General features: G+C 38.0%; 2 protein-coding genes across 6 annotated transcripts in view; both read right to left on the bottom strand.

The window, feature by feature from the left end:
* Positions 1–1,872, bottom strand: part of CABYR (calcium binding tyrosine phosphorylation regulated) — a 34,531-nt gene extending 32,659 nt beyond the window's left edge. For 3 of the 5 annotated variants that reach the window (XM_081263616.1, XM_081263613.1, XM_081263617.1), the window contains exon 1: positions 1,821–1,872. The gene's annotated coding sequence lies outside the window, so the exon portion shown is untranslated. Of the gene's footprint in view, positions 1–486; positions 625–1,820 lie in introns of all 5 variants that reach the window. The other 2 variants (XM_081263614.1, XM_081263615.1) reach the window with 2 other exon arrangements.
* A 4,641-nt stretch (positions 1,873–6,513) lies between these two features.
* The window catches only part of TTC39C (tetratricopeptide repeat domain 39C), a 106,626-nt gene continuing 95,348 nt past the window's right edge, over positions 6,514–17,791 (bottom strand). The window contains exons 12-14 of the mRNA XM_081263605.1: positions 16,821–16,925; positions 15,546–15,584; positions 6,514–7,272 (exon numbers count right to left, since the gene is read on the bottom strand). Coding sequence (XP_081119731.1) covers positions 7,183–7,272; positions 15,546–15,584; positions 16,821–16,925 — 234 coding nt within the window. The 3' untranslated portion in view covers positions 6,514–7,182. The remainder of the gene's footprint in view (positions 7,273–15,545; positions 15,585–16,820; positions 16,926–17,791) is intronic.

Genomic DNA, 17,791 nt, shown 5'->3' with positions numbered 1-17,791 from the left:
ACTAATAGCTACTAATAGCTTACTATATAAGGTGAGCAACCCAGTACTAGCAAATCCAGTACTCACAGGATGATATTAAAAACAAACAAACAAACAAAAAAAAAAACAAACCAAGCAAACAAAACCTGCTTCTGTGAAACCCAGCAAATATTTTGGGAATTAACATTTAAATTTATGAAGTTACATTTCAAGAAAGATAAATTAAACATCTGTGTCTATTCCAAACATGCACAAAAACACTGACTTTGTTGGACAAAACTGTTTCTACAAGAAAATGACTTGCTCACTTTTGTAAATATATCATCAAATTGCTCATATTTTTCCTTTAATTTTTTTACTATTAATCAGAGTAGGTAAAAATGTTCTGAGGTGCTGCACCATCCACTATTATATGCACCTCCCCCCTCCATAAGCTCCTTTTATTCTCCTAATTTCTTCCTATCTTCCCCCTTCTCCTGATTTTCTGAGGGTATTGCATAGTCTAACCTGTAATTCTCAGAAGCGCAGAGATTGTCAATCTCCTGATTTTCTGAGGGTATTGCATAGCCTAACCTGTAATTCTCAGAAGCGCAGAGATTGTCAGTGTGTAGGTTCTGTCTCATTCTAAAATACTGTTCATGAAGGCTAACAAATACATAAGAAAATTAAATTCATTCAGTGGTAAGGGGAAAACCGTGGTAGGAAAAACAAAGTGAAAATACTGCACAAGGTTAGCATTCCAATGCAAGCCATTGGTCCTTCATTTTTTGACAGAAATATATAAAATCGGTTCTTGGGCTACCAAACAGCCATCACCAAATAGAAAACAAGTGGGTTAAATGATTCCACTGTCCTGAAGTCAAAAAACAAATCTGTTGCTTGGGAGAATCACAGCTGTTCTGGACAGAAACCTATGAAAAATTTCTCCCCTGGGTCCTTATAAAAAGCAGAATAGTATGACATAATGTCCTTAACTGCACAGTACAGAGTAATAAGTTTCATGGGGTTAAGTGGCACAGTTTAGTTATGGCAATTATACAAGGGGATAACTTTTAATAAAAAGCAACTAATGTGTCATAGCAAAACGCTGAATATTTAAAAGCAACATTTCATCTCCCCCAAAGTCAGGACAAAACCATTCTATCTGCCTAAGCAAATCCTTTGAGAAAGATATATATCTATATCTATCTCCAAGTAATTACTTAACGAAAACATACTATCAGAATATCATTCATTGGGAGCTTTACTAAATTAAACCATCTTTGAAAAAACTGCCACGTTTGGGAACGTCCTACAAGGCAGTTCTGTACAAACTGTCCTGAGGAAGTTGAGAAATAACGGTGGCGCCAGCATGGCCACACCAACGGGTAAAATACAGAGGACTGTTTATATTTCTACTCAAATGTCTTTCAAAAATGCGATAAATAATCAATAAAATAAAGAAAACGAGGGCCCTCTGGCTGGGGACGCGTGTGGGGACCTCAGAAGTACAGAAAACGTAAAAGGCACACACACACTCCCTCTAAGACCTCAGCTGGGACCCAGCTTGTTTTGCAGTTGGGGTGATGTTCGGGGGTGGGGGGTGGGGGAGGGGAGTCGACAGTGAATCGTGGGAGACCCGTCTCAGCCGGCGACTTGTTAAGGTAGGCGGCCGCCCAGCCGACACCCGCAGCTCTGCCACACACTGGTAGCTGTTCCGCCGCCGCCCACGCAGGTGTGGGCGAGGACCTCCCACTCTGGGAACCCTCGGCCTTCCCAGACACTACAGGGCAGGTCCAACTCCGCCATCACACGACATTCCCAGAACGCCTAACTGCCTCCGGGGCACAAACTCGCCCCACCTTCCTCTTTCCAGCTAAGCTCGGGCTAGCTTCCTCGTTGCCCCCTCGCCGGCGGCTCCTGTGAAAAACTGACCTGGGCGGGGCTTTTATAACCCTGGAGACGTCAATGCGTGCGTCACAAAGCCCCACCCCCTCGCGGGAAGCTCGAGCGCCACGAAGGAGGCGGGATCGCGGCGTCCTCAACCAATGGGGAGCCGAAAGGGACAAAGGCCGGAACTCGGAGGGCGAGAGGGGCGTGCTTCTCCTTTCCTGCCGCGACACCGAGGCGCCATGAAACTGGCGGTACCAAACGGCCTATAGGAGGTCGATGCGACTGGTCTATTTCGGTTGATCCGAGATGAGAGCTGCTTTGGAAGGCAGTTCTATCTTGTCATCACTGACTCTTCTTTCCCAGCACGACTCCATGCCCCTTTATTACTCTCTTGGGTCACCTTTAATAAAATTTCTGCTACGGTTACACAACAAACACTGTAAGTGAATAATTATATCCAACAGCACTTCTTCGCTTGACAAAATCCCGTTAATTCTGAAACTTCTTGTTTCTCCATTATTAGGATTACGCAAATCTGTTCCCTCAAAATCACTGATCAACAGGATGCGAGTTAAAGACAAACTGAGGCTCAGTTTTACCAAGTTAAAGAAACGTTGCCTCATTTTAAAAGGCCCGCTCTTTTCAAGGGCTCACAGATTCGTGCTGGGCGTTAAATAACTATACAATGATTTTGAATCCAAACAGCTTTCAGTGTAATCCATCTTCAAATGTGCAAAAAGCAACAGGAACCACTGTAAACCAGCTATTAAATAGCATCATTGGGTACACAGATCTGATCAGATTTTTTTTTTTTTAATTCAGGAAAAAAATGCTTCTAGAGAGCTTTGCAATCAAAGTCAATATCAGGCCTCCATTACATCCAAGCTACAAACAGCATTTTCTGGGGCAATTCATTCACTCAACGATTATTACTAAGTATCCATTAGTTGCTAGATAAGCTTTCTCTTACTGTGAAGATTACTATTTAAAGGGGAGAAAAGTTCTTTGGGGTAGGGTTTCAGGTGTTACATTTTCCATACTTCATCATTTGCTTCCAGCCCCACTGTAGAAGTGTAAATAAAAGATGAGCTGTCATGATTTTTGAAGTTTTTACTTATAATACTGTAACTGTCAAATGTGCTATGAACTGTGTTACTGAAAACCTTAAGTACAGACATTGGAGACCCTATTTGTGGCATTTTGAATTAGGAATGTTAATGGTTGTGTAGCCTAACCTTGGTTGGCCATCTTGTACACATATTAAGTGTCAGGTACTATGCAGAAATACCTGCCACTCAGAAGGGAGACCTTTGCTCTTTAATTTCTCCAAGGACTATTTTGGGTCACTCTGAAATGCAAATTGTTACAATGAAACATTTAAACAAGGGTTTTTAAACCATTGCCTATTTGCCACTTTGATTTCTTGAACTCTTAAGGATTATAATGTGGTTTTACAATCTTTAGTCCTTGCATTTGTCTACTTGCATTGGTCATTAGACAATCCACCTTGTTTTCCTGTTCTCCTCTTCACATCCCAAATCCTTACCTTACAGAAGTTCAAAGTTCTTGATATAGTCTGTTTACTTCTTCTGTCTTCCTCTTAACCATCCTGTTCCCACTTGAGACCCCAGATTCTTGAACACACATGCTATTGTCACCTCTGAGTTTTTAGCTTATCAGGTCCAAGACCTAGTTGGCCCCTCCAGGCATCATTTTTATCTTTAAAACTAAGTTCAGAAATCTACTTTAGAAAACCAGTGGATTAGAAGCATTTCCTTAGTGACCCCATAATAATATATTGTGACTGAGCTCAACCTTGCTATATAATTCTGTTCATTTTACACTTTTCTATCAGGTAAACTAAATACATAATAAAAGATGATGGCCTAGGGCATTATTTCTCTAATTCAGACCACCTGCATTGGAATCATCTTGGGACTTTATTAAAAACACCTTTCCAAGCCTACCTAGAATCTACTGAGCCAGAACTTTGGTGAAAAGGGCTAATCATTAAAACATAAAAATGGGAGCCTCTGGCCTGTGGGAGAAGCAATTGTTATCCAGAGGCTACCTGGGTTACAAGTATTATAACCGAGTCAACAAGGAGAGCTCTCAACCCCCTGCTAGTGTTCATAGAAAGGCAGGTCTACTCTGTGTTCTTGAGAACCGTGCACACTAATGAGGGGCCACAACTACTATGTCCCAACTTTACATTCTCTTGTTCCTGTTTTCCTTTTCTCTTCCTCTTCCTAGCTTCTAAGTCATCAACCTCTATTATATGTTTTCTTATGATCAACTGGGTGTAACACTTTTTTTCCCCCTACAAAACATACCACTCACAGAAACTAAAACAGTTTATCACGATGGCAATAAGTTTTATCTTCATATGTATAAAGCCATGTTTGAATGCTTGTCACATTTGAATACTTGATTTGTTTAAGGAAGAAATCCATTAAAAAAGTTTACACAGAAAAGAAAATGTGTGTATGTGTATAGTGAGTGAGTGTGTGTGTGTGTGCACGTGTGTTTAAAATTGGATGTGCACTGTCCTTTTAGTTGGCAGAAATATAAAAGTACAAATTCAGTAAACTGATTTTAAAGAATACATAACAATAGTCTATTTTTCTGTAACACCTGAAAGTTAAAATTCTTAACTCAGTAGAAGACTTAGTTATAAGTGCACTAAAATTAAAAAAAAAAAGATACCTAACTCAATAAAGGTAAAATCTTAAATATATTAACCAGCAAGGTACATGTTACATCATTATTACTAGACCATGCCTCCAAGTCCATCAAATTATAAAAATGGGTTCAGCATACATAAAATATACATTAGGGATTTCTCTTATCATAGGCACAATCTAATACAAAAATATATTTGACATTTATAAAGTAGAAGATCCATTTGAAAGCCTCCAAATTAGGAAAGGGGAAGGAGTGGTAACATAAAAGCGAAGCACACATAGATGAAAATAGCTCTACTTATATGATTATTTTCTTCATCAGCAAGGGGAAAAGAACAGTTTATACTGAATCAAGTTACCAGGCAGATCACAGTCAGTTCACAGGTTGGATGGGGCACAGCATGTAGGCCAGATAACTGTAACAAATCACTCAATTCAAAGTGTACTCAGACTCCAGCCACCCTCATAGTACAGTGGACTCACACTGCGCTTTTATTATTTTGGTGTCCTTAGAATGTTCATCTACCCACTGTTTGTGGACCACATTAATACAAATGGGCCACGGGGGTTCTCTGAACTGAGGCTGGGAGAGACTATTTTTTAACAGACCTATGCTTTGACTACTAAAGAAAATCTCCTGAATGGTGTTGCACAGTTATCTATTAAGTGTCAGCTGAACACAAATTTATTTGAATTCCTGGAATCTCTATGGGAAAATAAAAGTAACTTTTAAAGCTATGAGTGTACACATAAGTTATTTTTTAAAAATTGAAAGCATAAGATTTTATGTAATTTTTTAATACGGAAGAATAGCTTGGATAATATTGGAACTGAAAATTCAAATAAGAATGAACAAGTCAAGAAGTTCATGATTCAGAAGGCTCCACAGTCAAAACATAAATGTTTGCTGTGTATACTATAGATTAAGAAGAGAAAAAAAATGGCAACAGTCATACTTTAAAGATTCACAATGTTCTTCCTGTCAGTTATCAGACTCCCAATATTTTTAGACACTAATTTTTCTCTTCAGAAAAATTTTCTCTTCTTGTCTTCTGGATGTACTCACTCCCTGAATGTAGGAAAGCAATCTTTTCTCTCTTGCTGGTATTAAAAATCCATACGGGGTTTACATCAGGAAGTTAATGTGAATGAATACTTTGGAAACAGCACACTGATTTATTATTTAAAAATAATAGATCACAAAACTAAAAAAAAAGTGATTCATAACAGAATGAGGAAACATAGGTTAGCCCAAGTCAGTAAAGAGAAACTTCTTTCAAAGAAATCATTTCTTCAACATAATATTAAATTAGATTAAATTTGTCAATATTCTAGCTGTTCTCCTTTTTATTTTATAAATATCAATGTATTAACATCATGTGAGATGGTGCTTCAGTCAACAGGATATGTAAATGAATGATACTGGATATAAAGTTTTTAAAAATTGAACCTAATTATGGCAAAAATTCTTGAAAGTGACTGAGGTATTTAGATTCTTCAAAACCCCAGGAGTTCAATACTGTGCATGGAGGCAAATTAAAATCAATAAAAATAAGCAATGAAGAATAAAAAAATAATTTGAATTCCTTTTATAACATCTAATAACCTGAGCGAAGGGGAAAATGATTAAATCCTGGCAATATACAGTCCAGCAAATACTTCACCATCAACTATTTTGAGGCAAAAAGAAAAACAAAACCCCCATATTTATTCAAGAATAACTTTTCAAGTAATTTTTAAAAGATTTCTAAAAGTTGATCATTAGGCAATCTTTACAAAGAAAGGGGAAAACTCCTAAAATATAGGTGTTATTTATCTAACCCATAGAGAAGGAAAGAAAAGGTCTACTTTGAAACATTTTGTAGACAATCTGGAGGTGAATATTTTTTATAACAAAGCTTCAACCAAAGAGCATTTTTTTTTAAATAAGTAAACCATGGAATACTGGGTTATTAATATATGTGTGCATCTATATGTGTATATATATATATTTTTTTATAGTAGAAGAATATTTAATTGGTGTCTAGGAAATCTGTTTTCTATTCATTGCTCCACTGATAACAGGGATAATTAATTGGAATAAGTAATAAATTATTTATAAGTGATAAATTAATTGGATTAGTTGTTTTGTGCCTGAGTTTCAATGTGTGTGAAAGGAGATAAGAATATCTGTGCTATATTATTTATAGGCATATTTTGAGGCTAAAGTAAAATGCTAGAAAGCACTTTTATTTTTTCAAAACACAATATAAATGCTATGTCTTGATACTGTTAATAATTTTACAGGTGCTGCTTCACGTCACCCATTCTGATGTCTGCTTACGGTAGGCGTTCCTACAAGATCACAGGACAAATATTGAGTTTGATTTTATTTTAAAAATAATAAATCACAAAACTAAAATGTTGGAACAAGGTCACTTAACCCTCTCCCCAGGTGGTTAGTTATTGTTATTGTCATCATCATTATTACTTCTCGCTACATGTTTAAAAGAGGAGATCTTTAATATGTCAGCCTCATTCAGAAAATGTGTCCCTGGCACAGGTGGTTTGCAGAAGAAAAGTCGATCTTCACAAGTGCTTTTCCTCTGCTTTTATTTTAAAGTGCAGACCCTGGGTGGGGAGGGACAGAGGGGTCACTCCGGGTCTGTCACTGAGGAACCAATTCCCTCAGAGAGGCCAGAGCAGCATGGATGCGGACGTGCAATCTGTTTTCAAAGTCGTAGCCAGAGAAATCCTCCTGTAAGAGCAGAGAAAGACTGTTTAAAGTGGACCGTTAGCTCCACCTGCACAGGGCACAGGACATTTCACACTCCAGGCAAAGCTCCCTAAAGCCTAGTAAAGGTTTCACATCCACTTGATTTTCTTATTCCCCAAACCTCAGACTTTGTATTTACTCTACAAATGTAAACTGAATGCGGTAATGTTCTCTTTGGAGAATTCTCCTTATGTTATTCTTAAAATAGTAGTCTCAAGTTGTGCTCAAACTAAGTTACTGCTAGAAATTCTTAACTCAAGAACATAGTTATGGGATGAGAAGATGGCCGCTGCGTAAGGGGGTAGCTGAAGTGCTGAGCCTGGTGCTCAGAACAGCGGCGTTAATAGAGACTTCGCCCAGCTTGTTAGAGCTCCTTTCACCATTAATCTGTAGTGGACCACCCGGCCAAGCAGCAGAAAAAACAAAGAGATTGAAAAAGAGACGCTTGGCTCCCGGACGCTTTCCTGCTCAAAACCGCGGGCGCTTTGCGCCCATCTGCTTCCTCTTTCACTTCGCTCCCGGCAGAGAAGCTGAAGGGGCAATCAGCAGTGGATTGTAAGTACCTGAGGCAAAGAAAGCTCAGTACACCCCGCCCTTTTTTTTTTTTTTTTTTTTGAATATTGTCTATACAGGGAGAGTTAGTGGATTGGAATTGTTGGCGGGGCTGTAGTTTCAGGGCCGAAAATCCACTCCGCGGGAGCCGCCATTTGCTTTCTGCACGCTGTCTTGATGGCCCTGTCTACATAGTCCAGCTGCTGCAGCTAGAGACTGGAACTGGGCTGCGTGCCGAACCCTGTCCTCCGAAGGCTGGACCACGGCCTCAAGTGCCTCGGTCGCCTGTTCCCTGCTGCACCTTGGGGCATAGCCTGCTCTGGGGTCATTCGGCATCCCTCTGCAAGGGGACAGGCGCGGCAGCAGCCGCTTGGGCCCTCCGCAGCGGCGCTGCTAAGGTCGCAAGCGCGACGCCAAAGAGCGCGGACCAGAGGTGGAGGCGACGGCAGCAGGATTTCAGTTCTAGAAAACTGGACTGCAAACAGAAGCAGCAGTTTGTATAACCCCAAGATCTTGCTTATGCCAGGAAACTGTAAGGGTAACATGAATATCATTGAGGAGGTCTAACATGACGGCAGACGCGGAGGGATCAAGTCTCTGACCTCTTCAACTGCGAGGGCATAGGGAGATGTAAATTATCTAAAGCTTATTTGCTCAGGATTACTAGACAATGCTGAGCTGACGTGGAGCTAGGGCGCACACTTTGGGCCCCTCAGAAAACACACACTGAGCACGAATTGGCTGCATTTAAGCCCCGGATCGCCTGCTTCTCGTGACTCAGCACTAACGATCCTGCTGAAATAACTAGTCGGCCCACCTGATCTCACAGAGGTAAAAGCCAACTGAGCACCATAGCCAGACCCAGGGAATCAGGAGTGAAGTGGGACTAGCAGCACAGAATCCCCGGCTACCGCTCCCACCAGGGCTGACAACAGAGGTCCCTTGCACCAGCTACCAGGGGAGTTGCTACCTAAGGGCAAACAAATTTGCTGGGGGTCCTCAGCTCCAAGACCTACAAACTTAGGGTCCGAGGGAGGCAAACAGAAAGGGCGTGCCCAGGCATCAGTGAAAACAGGGCTCCCAGGAGCAGCAGACCCGGTGTGTAGCCAGTAATGTGGTAAGCGTCACAGGTGAGTGGGGCCTGGATTGAGGAACCACAAGAGAAGGACCTAGACACTCAGGACTGGAGACTCGCACAGTCTGGGAAGAAGAGCTGAGGCACAGTGATTGGTTCCCACCTATCACGAGGAGAAGCCTGGCCCAGTGGGCATAGCTCCACCTACTGGAAGAGAAGTTAATCGAGCTCTATGACTGCATTTATTATTATTACTATTTTTTTTTAATGATTATTATTAGTATTTTTTTTATTCTCACTTTTTGTAGTTGATATTGTTGTTGTTCTTTAACTTTCTTATTAATGGTTTCAATTTTTTTAATTCTTTTTATTCTATTATTATTATTTTTTAAACTCTAATTTCCATTTTTCTATTATCATTATAATTTTTTTTGTTTGTTTTAAAATTTTTATTTTTTCGTTTTTTCTTTCTTTCTTTTCACTTTCTTTTCTTTTGTCTTTTCATTTCTTTTCAATTTTCTTATTCCCCCTCTCTTTAATTCCACCTGCCTACACTCACTCTATTTAGTCACTTCTTCCCTTCCCTTCTAATACCTCTCCTCCCAAGCATCAAATAAATTTATAAGAGTAAACAGTAACTCAGCAGTCAAACAGAACAAGAAGTATCATGAGCATAAAAAAGCAAGGAAGAAAAGGAGTACAAACAATGAAAGACAGCCTAAATATTCAGGAGGACCTGGAGTCATCAGAAAAATGGCCATATAAAGAACTCAAGGAACACCTTAGACAGATGGAAAGGAACCTTAAAGAGCACATTGAAAAGGAATTACATAAACAGATAAAAGAAGAAGTTAAGCATCTTTATCAGGAGATAGAGATTATAAAAAAAATCAAACAATAATTCTAGAAATGAAGGAAACGATAAACCAAATTAAAAACTCAATCGAGAGTATCACTAACAGAGTGGAGCAAGTAGAAGCCAGAACGTCAGATAATGAAGACAAAATATATCATCTTGAAAAGAGTCTAGCCAACTCAAATAGACTGGTAAAAAATCACGAGAAAAACATCCAAGAGATTTGGGATAATTTAAAAAAATCAAACTTACGAATCATCGGGATAGAGGAAGGCACAGAGATTCATGCCAAGGGAATGAGTAACGTGCTGAAGGAAATAATTACAGAAAACTTCCCAGAAATAAAAAAGGAAACAGATATACAAATTGTAGATGCATACAGGACACCAAGCACACAAAATCACAGTAGACCAACGCCAAGACACATTGTTATGAAGCTATCCAATATACAGAACAAAGAGATAATATTAAAAGCTACAAGAGAAAAGAGGCAGATTACATTTAGGGGTAAACCAATAAGGTTGACAACGGATTTTTCATCACAGACGCTGAAAGCGAGAAGATCCTGGAACAACGTATTTCAAACACTGAAAGACAATGGATGCCAACCAAGAATTCTGTATCCAGCAAAATTAAGCTTCAGATACGACAACGAAATAAAAATCTTTCATGACAAACAAAAGCTAAAAGAATTTGTAGCCAGAAAACCAGCATTGCAAGGCGTCTTGAGCAAAACTCTACACGAGGAAGAAATGGAAAACGATAACCAAAACCATCAGCGGGAAGTGCCTCGGTAAAGACAGAGGACGGGGGGAAAGCTAACCATGGAGAAACAATCTAAATTAGGGGAAAAAAAAAGAGATAAATAATCAAGCATGGCAGGAAGTACAAACCATATATCAATAGTAACTCTAAACGTTAATGGCTTAAACTCTCCAATAAAGCGACATAGGCTGGCAACATGGATTAAAAAAACAAATCCAACAATATGCTGCCTCCAGGAGACACATCTGATTGGAAAAGACATACACAGGCTCAAGGTAAAAGGTTGGGAAAAAATATACCATGCACACGCTCCTCGTAAGCAAGCAGGGGTGGCCATTCTCATATCGAATAAAATCGACTTCAAGACTAAGTTAATCAAAAGGGATAAGGAAGGACATTATATACTGTTAAAAGGAACCATTGACCAACAAGACATAACAATTATCAATATTTATGCACCAAATAATGGCGCTGCGACGTTCATAAAACAAACTCTCTTCAAGTTCAAGAATCGAATAGACCACAACACAATAATCATGGGTGACTTCAACACACCTCTCTCACCATTGGACAGATCCTCCAAACAAAAGTTGAATAAAGAAACTATTGACCTCAATATCACAATCAATAACCTAGACTTAACTGACATATATAGAATATATCAACCATCATCAAGTGGATATACTTTTTTCTCAGCAGCACATGGAACCTTCTCAAAAATAGATCATATATTATGCCATAGGGCAACCCTCAGTAAATATAAAGGGGTGGAGATAATACCATGCACTTTATCAGATCATAATGGAATGAAACTGGAAATCAATGATAAAAGAAGGAAGGAAAAATCCTACATCACATGGACAATGAACAATACGTTACTGAATGATCAATGGGTTACAGAAGACATAAAGGAGGAAATCAAAAAATTCTTAGAGATAAATGAAAATACAGGCACAACATATCGGAATCTATGGGACACAATGAAAGCAGTTTTGAGAGGGAAATTCACCGCCTGGAGGTCATTCCTCAAAAAAAGGAAAAAACAACAAATAAATGAGCTCACACTTCATCTCAAAGCCCTAGAAAAGGAAGAGCAAAACAATAGCAAATGTAGCAGAAGGCAAGAATTAATTAAAATCAGAGCAGAAATCAATGAAATTGAAACAAAAGAAACTATTGAAAAAATTAACAAAACAAAAAGTTGGTTCTTTGAAAAAATAAATAAGATCGACAGACCCCTAGCCATACTAACAAAGAGAAGAAGAGAGAGAACTCAAATTACTAACATACGGGATGAAAAAGGCAATATTACAACAGACGCTTCAGAAATACAGAAAACAATTAGAAATTATTTTGAAAACCTATATTCCAATAAAATAGAAGATAGTGAAGACATCGATAAATTCCTTAAGTCATATGATTTGCCCAGACTGAGTCAGGAGGAAACTCACAACTTAAACAGACCAATATCAATAGACGAAATAGAAGAAGCAATCAAAAGACTTCCTACCAAGAAAAGCCCAGGACCGGATGGGTATACAGCGGAGTTCTACAAAACCTTTAAAGAAGAATTAATACCAATACTTTTCAAATTATTTCAGGAAATAGAAAAAGAGGGAGCTCTTCCAAATTCATTCTATGAGGCCAACATCACCCTGATTCCGAAACCAGACAAAGACACCTCAAAGAAAGAAAACTACAGACCAATATCTCTAATGAACCTAGATGCAAAAATCCTCAATAAAATTCTGGCGAATCGGATACAAAGGCACATCAAAAAAATTGTGCACCATGATCAAGTAGGATTCATCCCTGGGATGCAAGGATGGTTCAATATACGGAAATCAATAAATGTTATTCACCACATCAATAGACTTAAAGATAAGAACCATATGATCATCTCGATAGATGCACAAAAAGCATTTGACAAAGTACAGCATCCCTTTATGTTCAAAACATTAGAAAAACTAGGGATAACAGGAACTTACCTTGACATTGTAAAAGCTATCTATGCTAAGCCTCAGGCTAGCATCATTCTGAATGGAGAAAAATTGAAGGCATTCCCTCTAAAATCTGGAACAAGACAGGGATGCCCCCTATCACCACTTCTATTCAATATAGTTCTCGAAACACTGGCCAGAGCAATTAGACAGATGAAAGAAATTAAAGGCATAAAAATAGGAAAAGAAGAACTTAAATTATCACTATTTGCAGATGACATGATTCTATACCTAGAAGACCCAAAAGGGTCTACAAAAAAACTACTAGAACTAATAAATGAATTCAGCAAAGTGGCAGGATATAAAATCAACACACATAAATCAAAGGCATTTCTGTATATCAGTGACAAAACTTCTGAAATGGAAATGATGAAAAACACTCCATTCACAATATCCTCAAAAAAAATAAAATACTTGGGAATCAACCTAACAAAAGAGGTGAAAGACCTATACAATGAAAACTACAGAACCCTAAAGAAAGAAATAGAAGAGGATCTTAGAAGATGGAAAAATATACCTTGTTCATGGATAGGCAGAACTAACATCATCAAAATGGCGATATTACCAAAAGTTCTCTATAGGTTCAATGCAATGCCAATCAAAATCCCAATGGCATTTCTTGTAGAAATAGATAAAGCAATCATGAAATTCATATGGAAAAATAAAAGACCCAGAATAGCAAAAACAATTCTAAGCAGGAAGTGTGAATCAGGTGGTATAGCGATACCAGATTTCAAACTATATTACAGAGCAATAGTAATAAAAACAGCATGGTACTGGTACCAGAACAGGCGGGTGGACCAATGGTACAGAATAGAGGACACAGAGACTAATCCACAAAGCTACAACTATCTTATATTTGATAAAGGAGCTAAAAACATGCAATGGAGAAAGGATAGCATCTTCAACAAATGGTGTTGGGAAAACTGGAAATCCATATGCAACAAAATGAAACTGAATCCCCTACTCTCACCATGCACAAAAGTCAACTCAAAGTGGATAAAGGAGCTAGATATCAAATTAGAGACTCTCCGTCTGATAGAAGAAAAAGTTGGCTCCGATCTGCAGATTGTGGGGACGGGCTCAAAATTCCTTAACAGGACACCCATAGCACAAGAGTTAATAACAAGAATCAACAAATGGGACTTTCTTAAACTGAAAAGTTTTTTTCTCAGCAAGAGAAACAATAAGAGAGGTAAATAGGGAGCCCACATCATGGGAACAAATTTTTACTCCTCACACTTCAGATAGAGCCCTAATATCCAGAGTATACAAAGAACTCAAAAAATTAGACAATAAGAAAACAAACAACCCAATCAACAAATGGGCCAAGGACATGAACAAACACTTCACAGAGGAGGACATACAATCAATCAACAAGTACATGAAAAAATGCTCACCATCTCTAGCAGTCAAGGAAATGCAAATCAAAACCACCCTAAGATACCACCTCACCCCAGTAAGATTGGCAGCCATGACGAAGTCAAACAACAACGAGTGCTGGCGAGGATGTGGGGAAAAGGGTACTCTTGTACACTGCTGGTGGGACTGCAAACGGGTGCGGCCAATTTAGAAAGCAGTTTGGAGATTCCTGGGAAAGCTGGGAATGGAACCACCATTTGACCCAGCTATTGCCCTTCTCGGACTATTTCCTGAAGACCTTAAAAGAGCACACTACAGGGATACTACCACATCGATGTTCATAGCAGCACAATTCACAATTGCCAGACTGTGGAATCAACCCAGATGCCCTTCAATAGATGAATGGATAAAAAAAATGTGGCATTTATACACCATGGAGTATTACGCAGCACTAAAAAATGACAAAATCACGGAATTTGCAGGGAAATGGATGGCACTAGAGCAGATTATTCTTAGTGAAGCTAGCCAATCCCTAAAAAACAAATACCAAATGTCTTCTTTGATATAATGAGAGCAACTAAGAACAGAACAGGGAGGAAGAGCAGGAAGAAAAGTTTAACATTAAACAGAGACATGAGGCGGGAGGGAAAGGGAAAAAAAAAGGGAAATCACATGGAAATGGAGGGAGACCCTCATTGTTATACAAAATTACATATAAGAGGTTATGAGGGGAATGGGATAACAAACATGGAGGGAAATGAATTACAGTAGATGGGGTAGAGAGAGAAGATGGGAGGGGAGGGGAGGGGGGATAGTACAGGATAGGAAAGGTAGCAGAATACAACAGTCACTAATATGGCAGTATGTAAAAATGTGATGTGTAACCGATGTGATTCTGCAATCTGTATTTGGGGTAAAAATGGGAGTTCATAACCCACTTGATTCTAATGTATGAAATATGATTTGTCAAGAGCTTTGTAATGTTGTGAACATCCAATAAAAAAAAAAAGAACATAGTTATGAAAATCAAAAGTTTGTATTCCCTGGAACTAGGTGCATGCTCATATTCCCAGCCTGCATGTATTCGGGAGGCTGAGGCAAGAGGATAGTTTGAGCCCAGCAGCTGGAGACCAGCCTGGGCAATATAGTGAGACCCTGTCTCAGAAAAAGAAAAAAAAAAAAGTTTGTTTCTCCACCCAAACACTAAAACTGTAGCAATTATAAAACAGGCCAAATAATGTCTCAGGATCTTGGAATTTCACTTAAAAATCTAGGGCTCAGCCAGGCATGGTGGCACATGCCTATAATCCCAGCAACTAGAGAGGGGGCAGGAGGATCTCAAGTTAGAGGCCAGTCTCAGGAATTTAGCAAGACCCTGTCTCAAAATTTGAAAAAGAGATGGGGATATAGCTCAGTGGTGAAGTGCTCTTGGATTCAATCCCTAGTACAAAAAAAAAAAAAAAAAAAAGGAAAAGAAAAAAGAAAAAAAGAAATCATGTTCTCACTGATTCAATTAGTTATCACTTCTCCTTTCCAGAATTATTGATCAGAACATTGCCTCACAAACTTTCTTGAATTCAGACTCAGGTGTACAGTGAACAGGAAAAGAAGGGCCATGGGGAAGAGGAAGATTCAGGATGTTTACCTTTGCTTGAAGAAGTAGAGTTCGTCCTCTTCCTACAGTCTAGATATAAGAAAAACGTTATTTCAACATACATCCATTTATACTTAGGCAGAAAATATTATCATAGGAGGACATGTTAACGAACATAATTCATAGTAGGTAGAGGTGAGTCAACTGATCAGTCAGGTCAAAGACTCCATGTTTCCTTAATATAACAATGCTTATTAATTCTCATCAAGGCTTTGCTTGATAAATAATGCTTCATAGTCCTCACTGTACATCCTGTGAGGAGCAATAACTGAGATATAGTTCTATAGGTTAAAAGCTTACTAAACAACCTGAAATTATTGATAATTAAGAAAGTGGTTTTATCTGAAGACACTAAGATATATCCTTTTGAAAGTATTGCTCAGTGAGGATATCAACTTAATTTCTCAAAATAGATAGTCCGTTCTTGTTGTATACATTATGGGTACATGAAGAGAAAAAAATTTTCATTAAAATAAAGAACATGGTGTTAGAAGATTCTATCTAAATTTGTAAAAAATGACATCTTCTGTTTTGGTAAAATTAGGTGTCCAAATGAAAAGATTTTCCAATTAAAAATCCATCTTTGGAAAGATAGGCTTTTACATTTTCAAGAATTAGGCTAGAGTTTTAATTCTGTCAATTGCCCATACATTTGAAAGCTAAGATGAACTTACTAAAATTTGGTATTTTATAAAGTTAACCCCACTAACCCATTGTACTAACTTAAATGCACACCTTAATAATAACTGTCAATATTATTTGTATGATAGTCTAAAATTTTTAAAGTAACCATACATGATATCATCTTTATTTATTCTCACTGCCATCTTTATTAAATTGGCAAGGCAAGTATTTTTTTTTTCTGTTTCATACACGAGGAAGAAGGTATGTGGTTAAGTAACCTAACCAGTGGCATGAATGTAAACGGCAGAACTAGAATCCTGACTCAGTTCTGTTCCCAGTACATCATCCTCCATCATATTGTACTGTACTAGAAAAAACATTCGATTTTCCTAAATGAATCTTTGTCTCAAAAGTTACATCTGTAATTCAAATTCCAGAAAAGACATTACTTCCTTAAAGATAGGAAAATGGGATTATTGGCTTTTTGGACTCATCCAACATGCAACCAAGGAAAACAAAACAAAGAACCTATGGTTCAATCCATTTATTTTAAGTGAGGGATGCTTTGTGCCTGTTTGTGAGCACATTTTTGCTGATGAATATTATTTTAAAATATATGTACATATATGGAAGTGATCTTACCTCTGGTTTGTCTAATAGAAGACAGCCAAGTTCATAGCAAGCATATGGCTGAATATACAAATTGTTCTGACGACACACCTCATCTTTAGCAGCTCGCTGAAAGAACTGAAAATAATAAAAAATGTTACTGGAATAAATTTATTTCCCTACTAGCATAAGGCTTATCACAATCTTCTGGAGACAGGAAGGGAGAGAGATTTTCTTTTTGTTTTCCAGATCAGATTTTCTCTTCTCACTTTCGTTCCTTCCTATCCATCCCATTCACATCTTAGAAATCCTTCACATGCCTGTCGGTGGGCTTCCTCCAGAATATGACTTCCACCACTTAACCTAACTTATGCTACTTATTTTTCCAGATGACTCACCAACTTCTATGGATCTTATTATTGAAAAATATTTTTATTTGTATATCAAAGTATAAACATCCACATTTTTTTGGTGGGTGTCATACTTTTAATTCACAAGTAAGGAAAAAAAATGCCATGAAGAAAAAACATTTGTTGAGCACCCACTATGTGCACTACATAGAAGAACTAGAAAAAAGTATAATATGTGGGTTCTCAAATAATGCAGAATTAGTTTGGAAGACAAGATGCACAAAAAGAGTTACAGCATAAGAATACAAGACCTGATTGTTCACTTGGAACTAGCAGATACATGAAATCAGAGATAGTGAATAAAGTAGCTAGAATATATTTCCATGTCTCCTCCCTAATCTTGGTGGAAAAGCATCATTTTTATATTTAAAATAGAAAACACACAAGCCAAGAACCACCTCTTGATGTGTATCCTGATTGTGTCTTGTTGATACTTAAACAGAGTGATCTAAAATAAACTGTTTAGAGTCATGTAATAATGATCATAATCACACATTGGAAAATTGATTTGAAATTCCAGTACAAATATATTAATATTCTTGCATTTAAAAGTCAAGTCTCTGTTACTTATATGAACTCTTTCAAAAAGTAGTC

Source organism: Spermophilus citellus (genome assembly GCF_964194105.1).
Source record: "Spermophilus citellus genome assembly, chromosome: 12".
NCBI lineage: Eukaryota > Metazoa > Chordata > Mammalia > Rodentia > Sciuridae > Spermophilus > Spermophilus citellus.
Note: the sequence above shows the minus strand (reverse complement) of the source record. Positions and strands in the feature narration are given on the sequence as shown.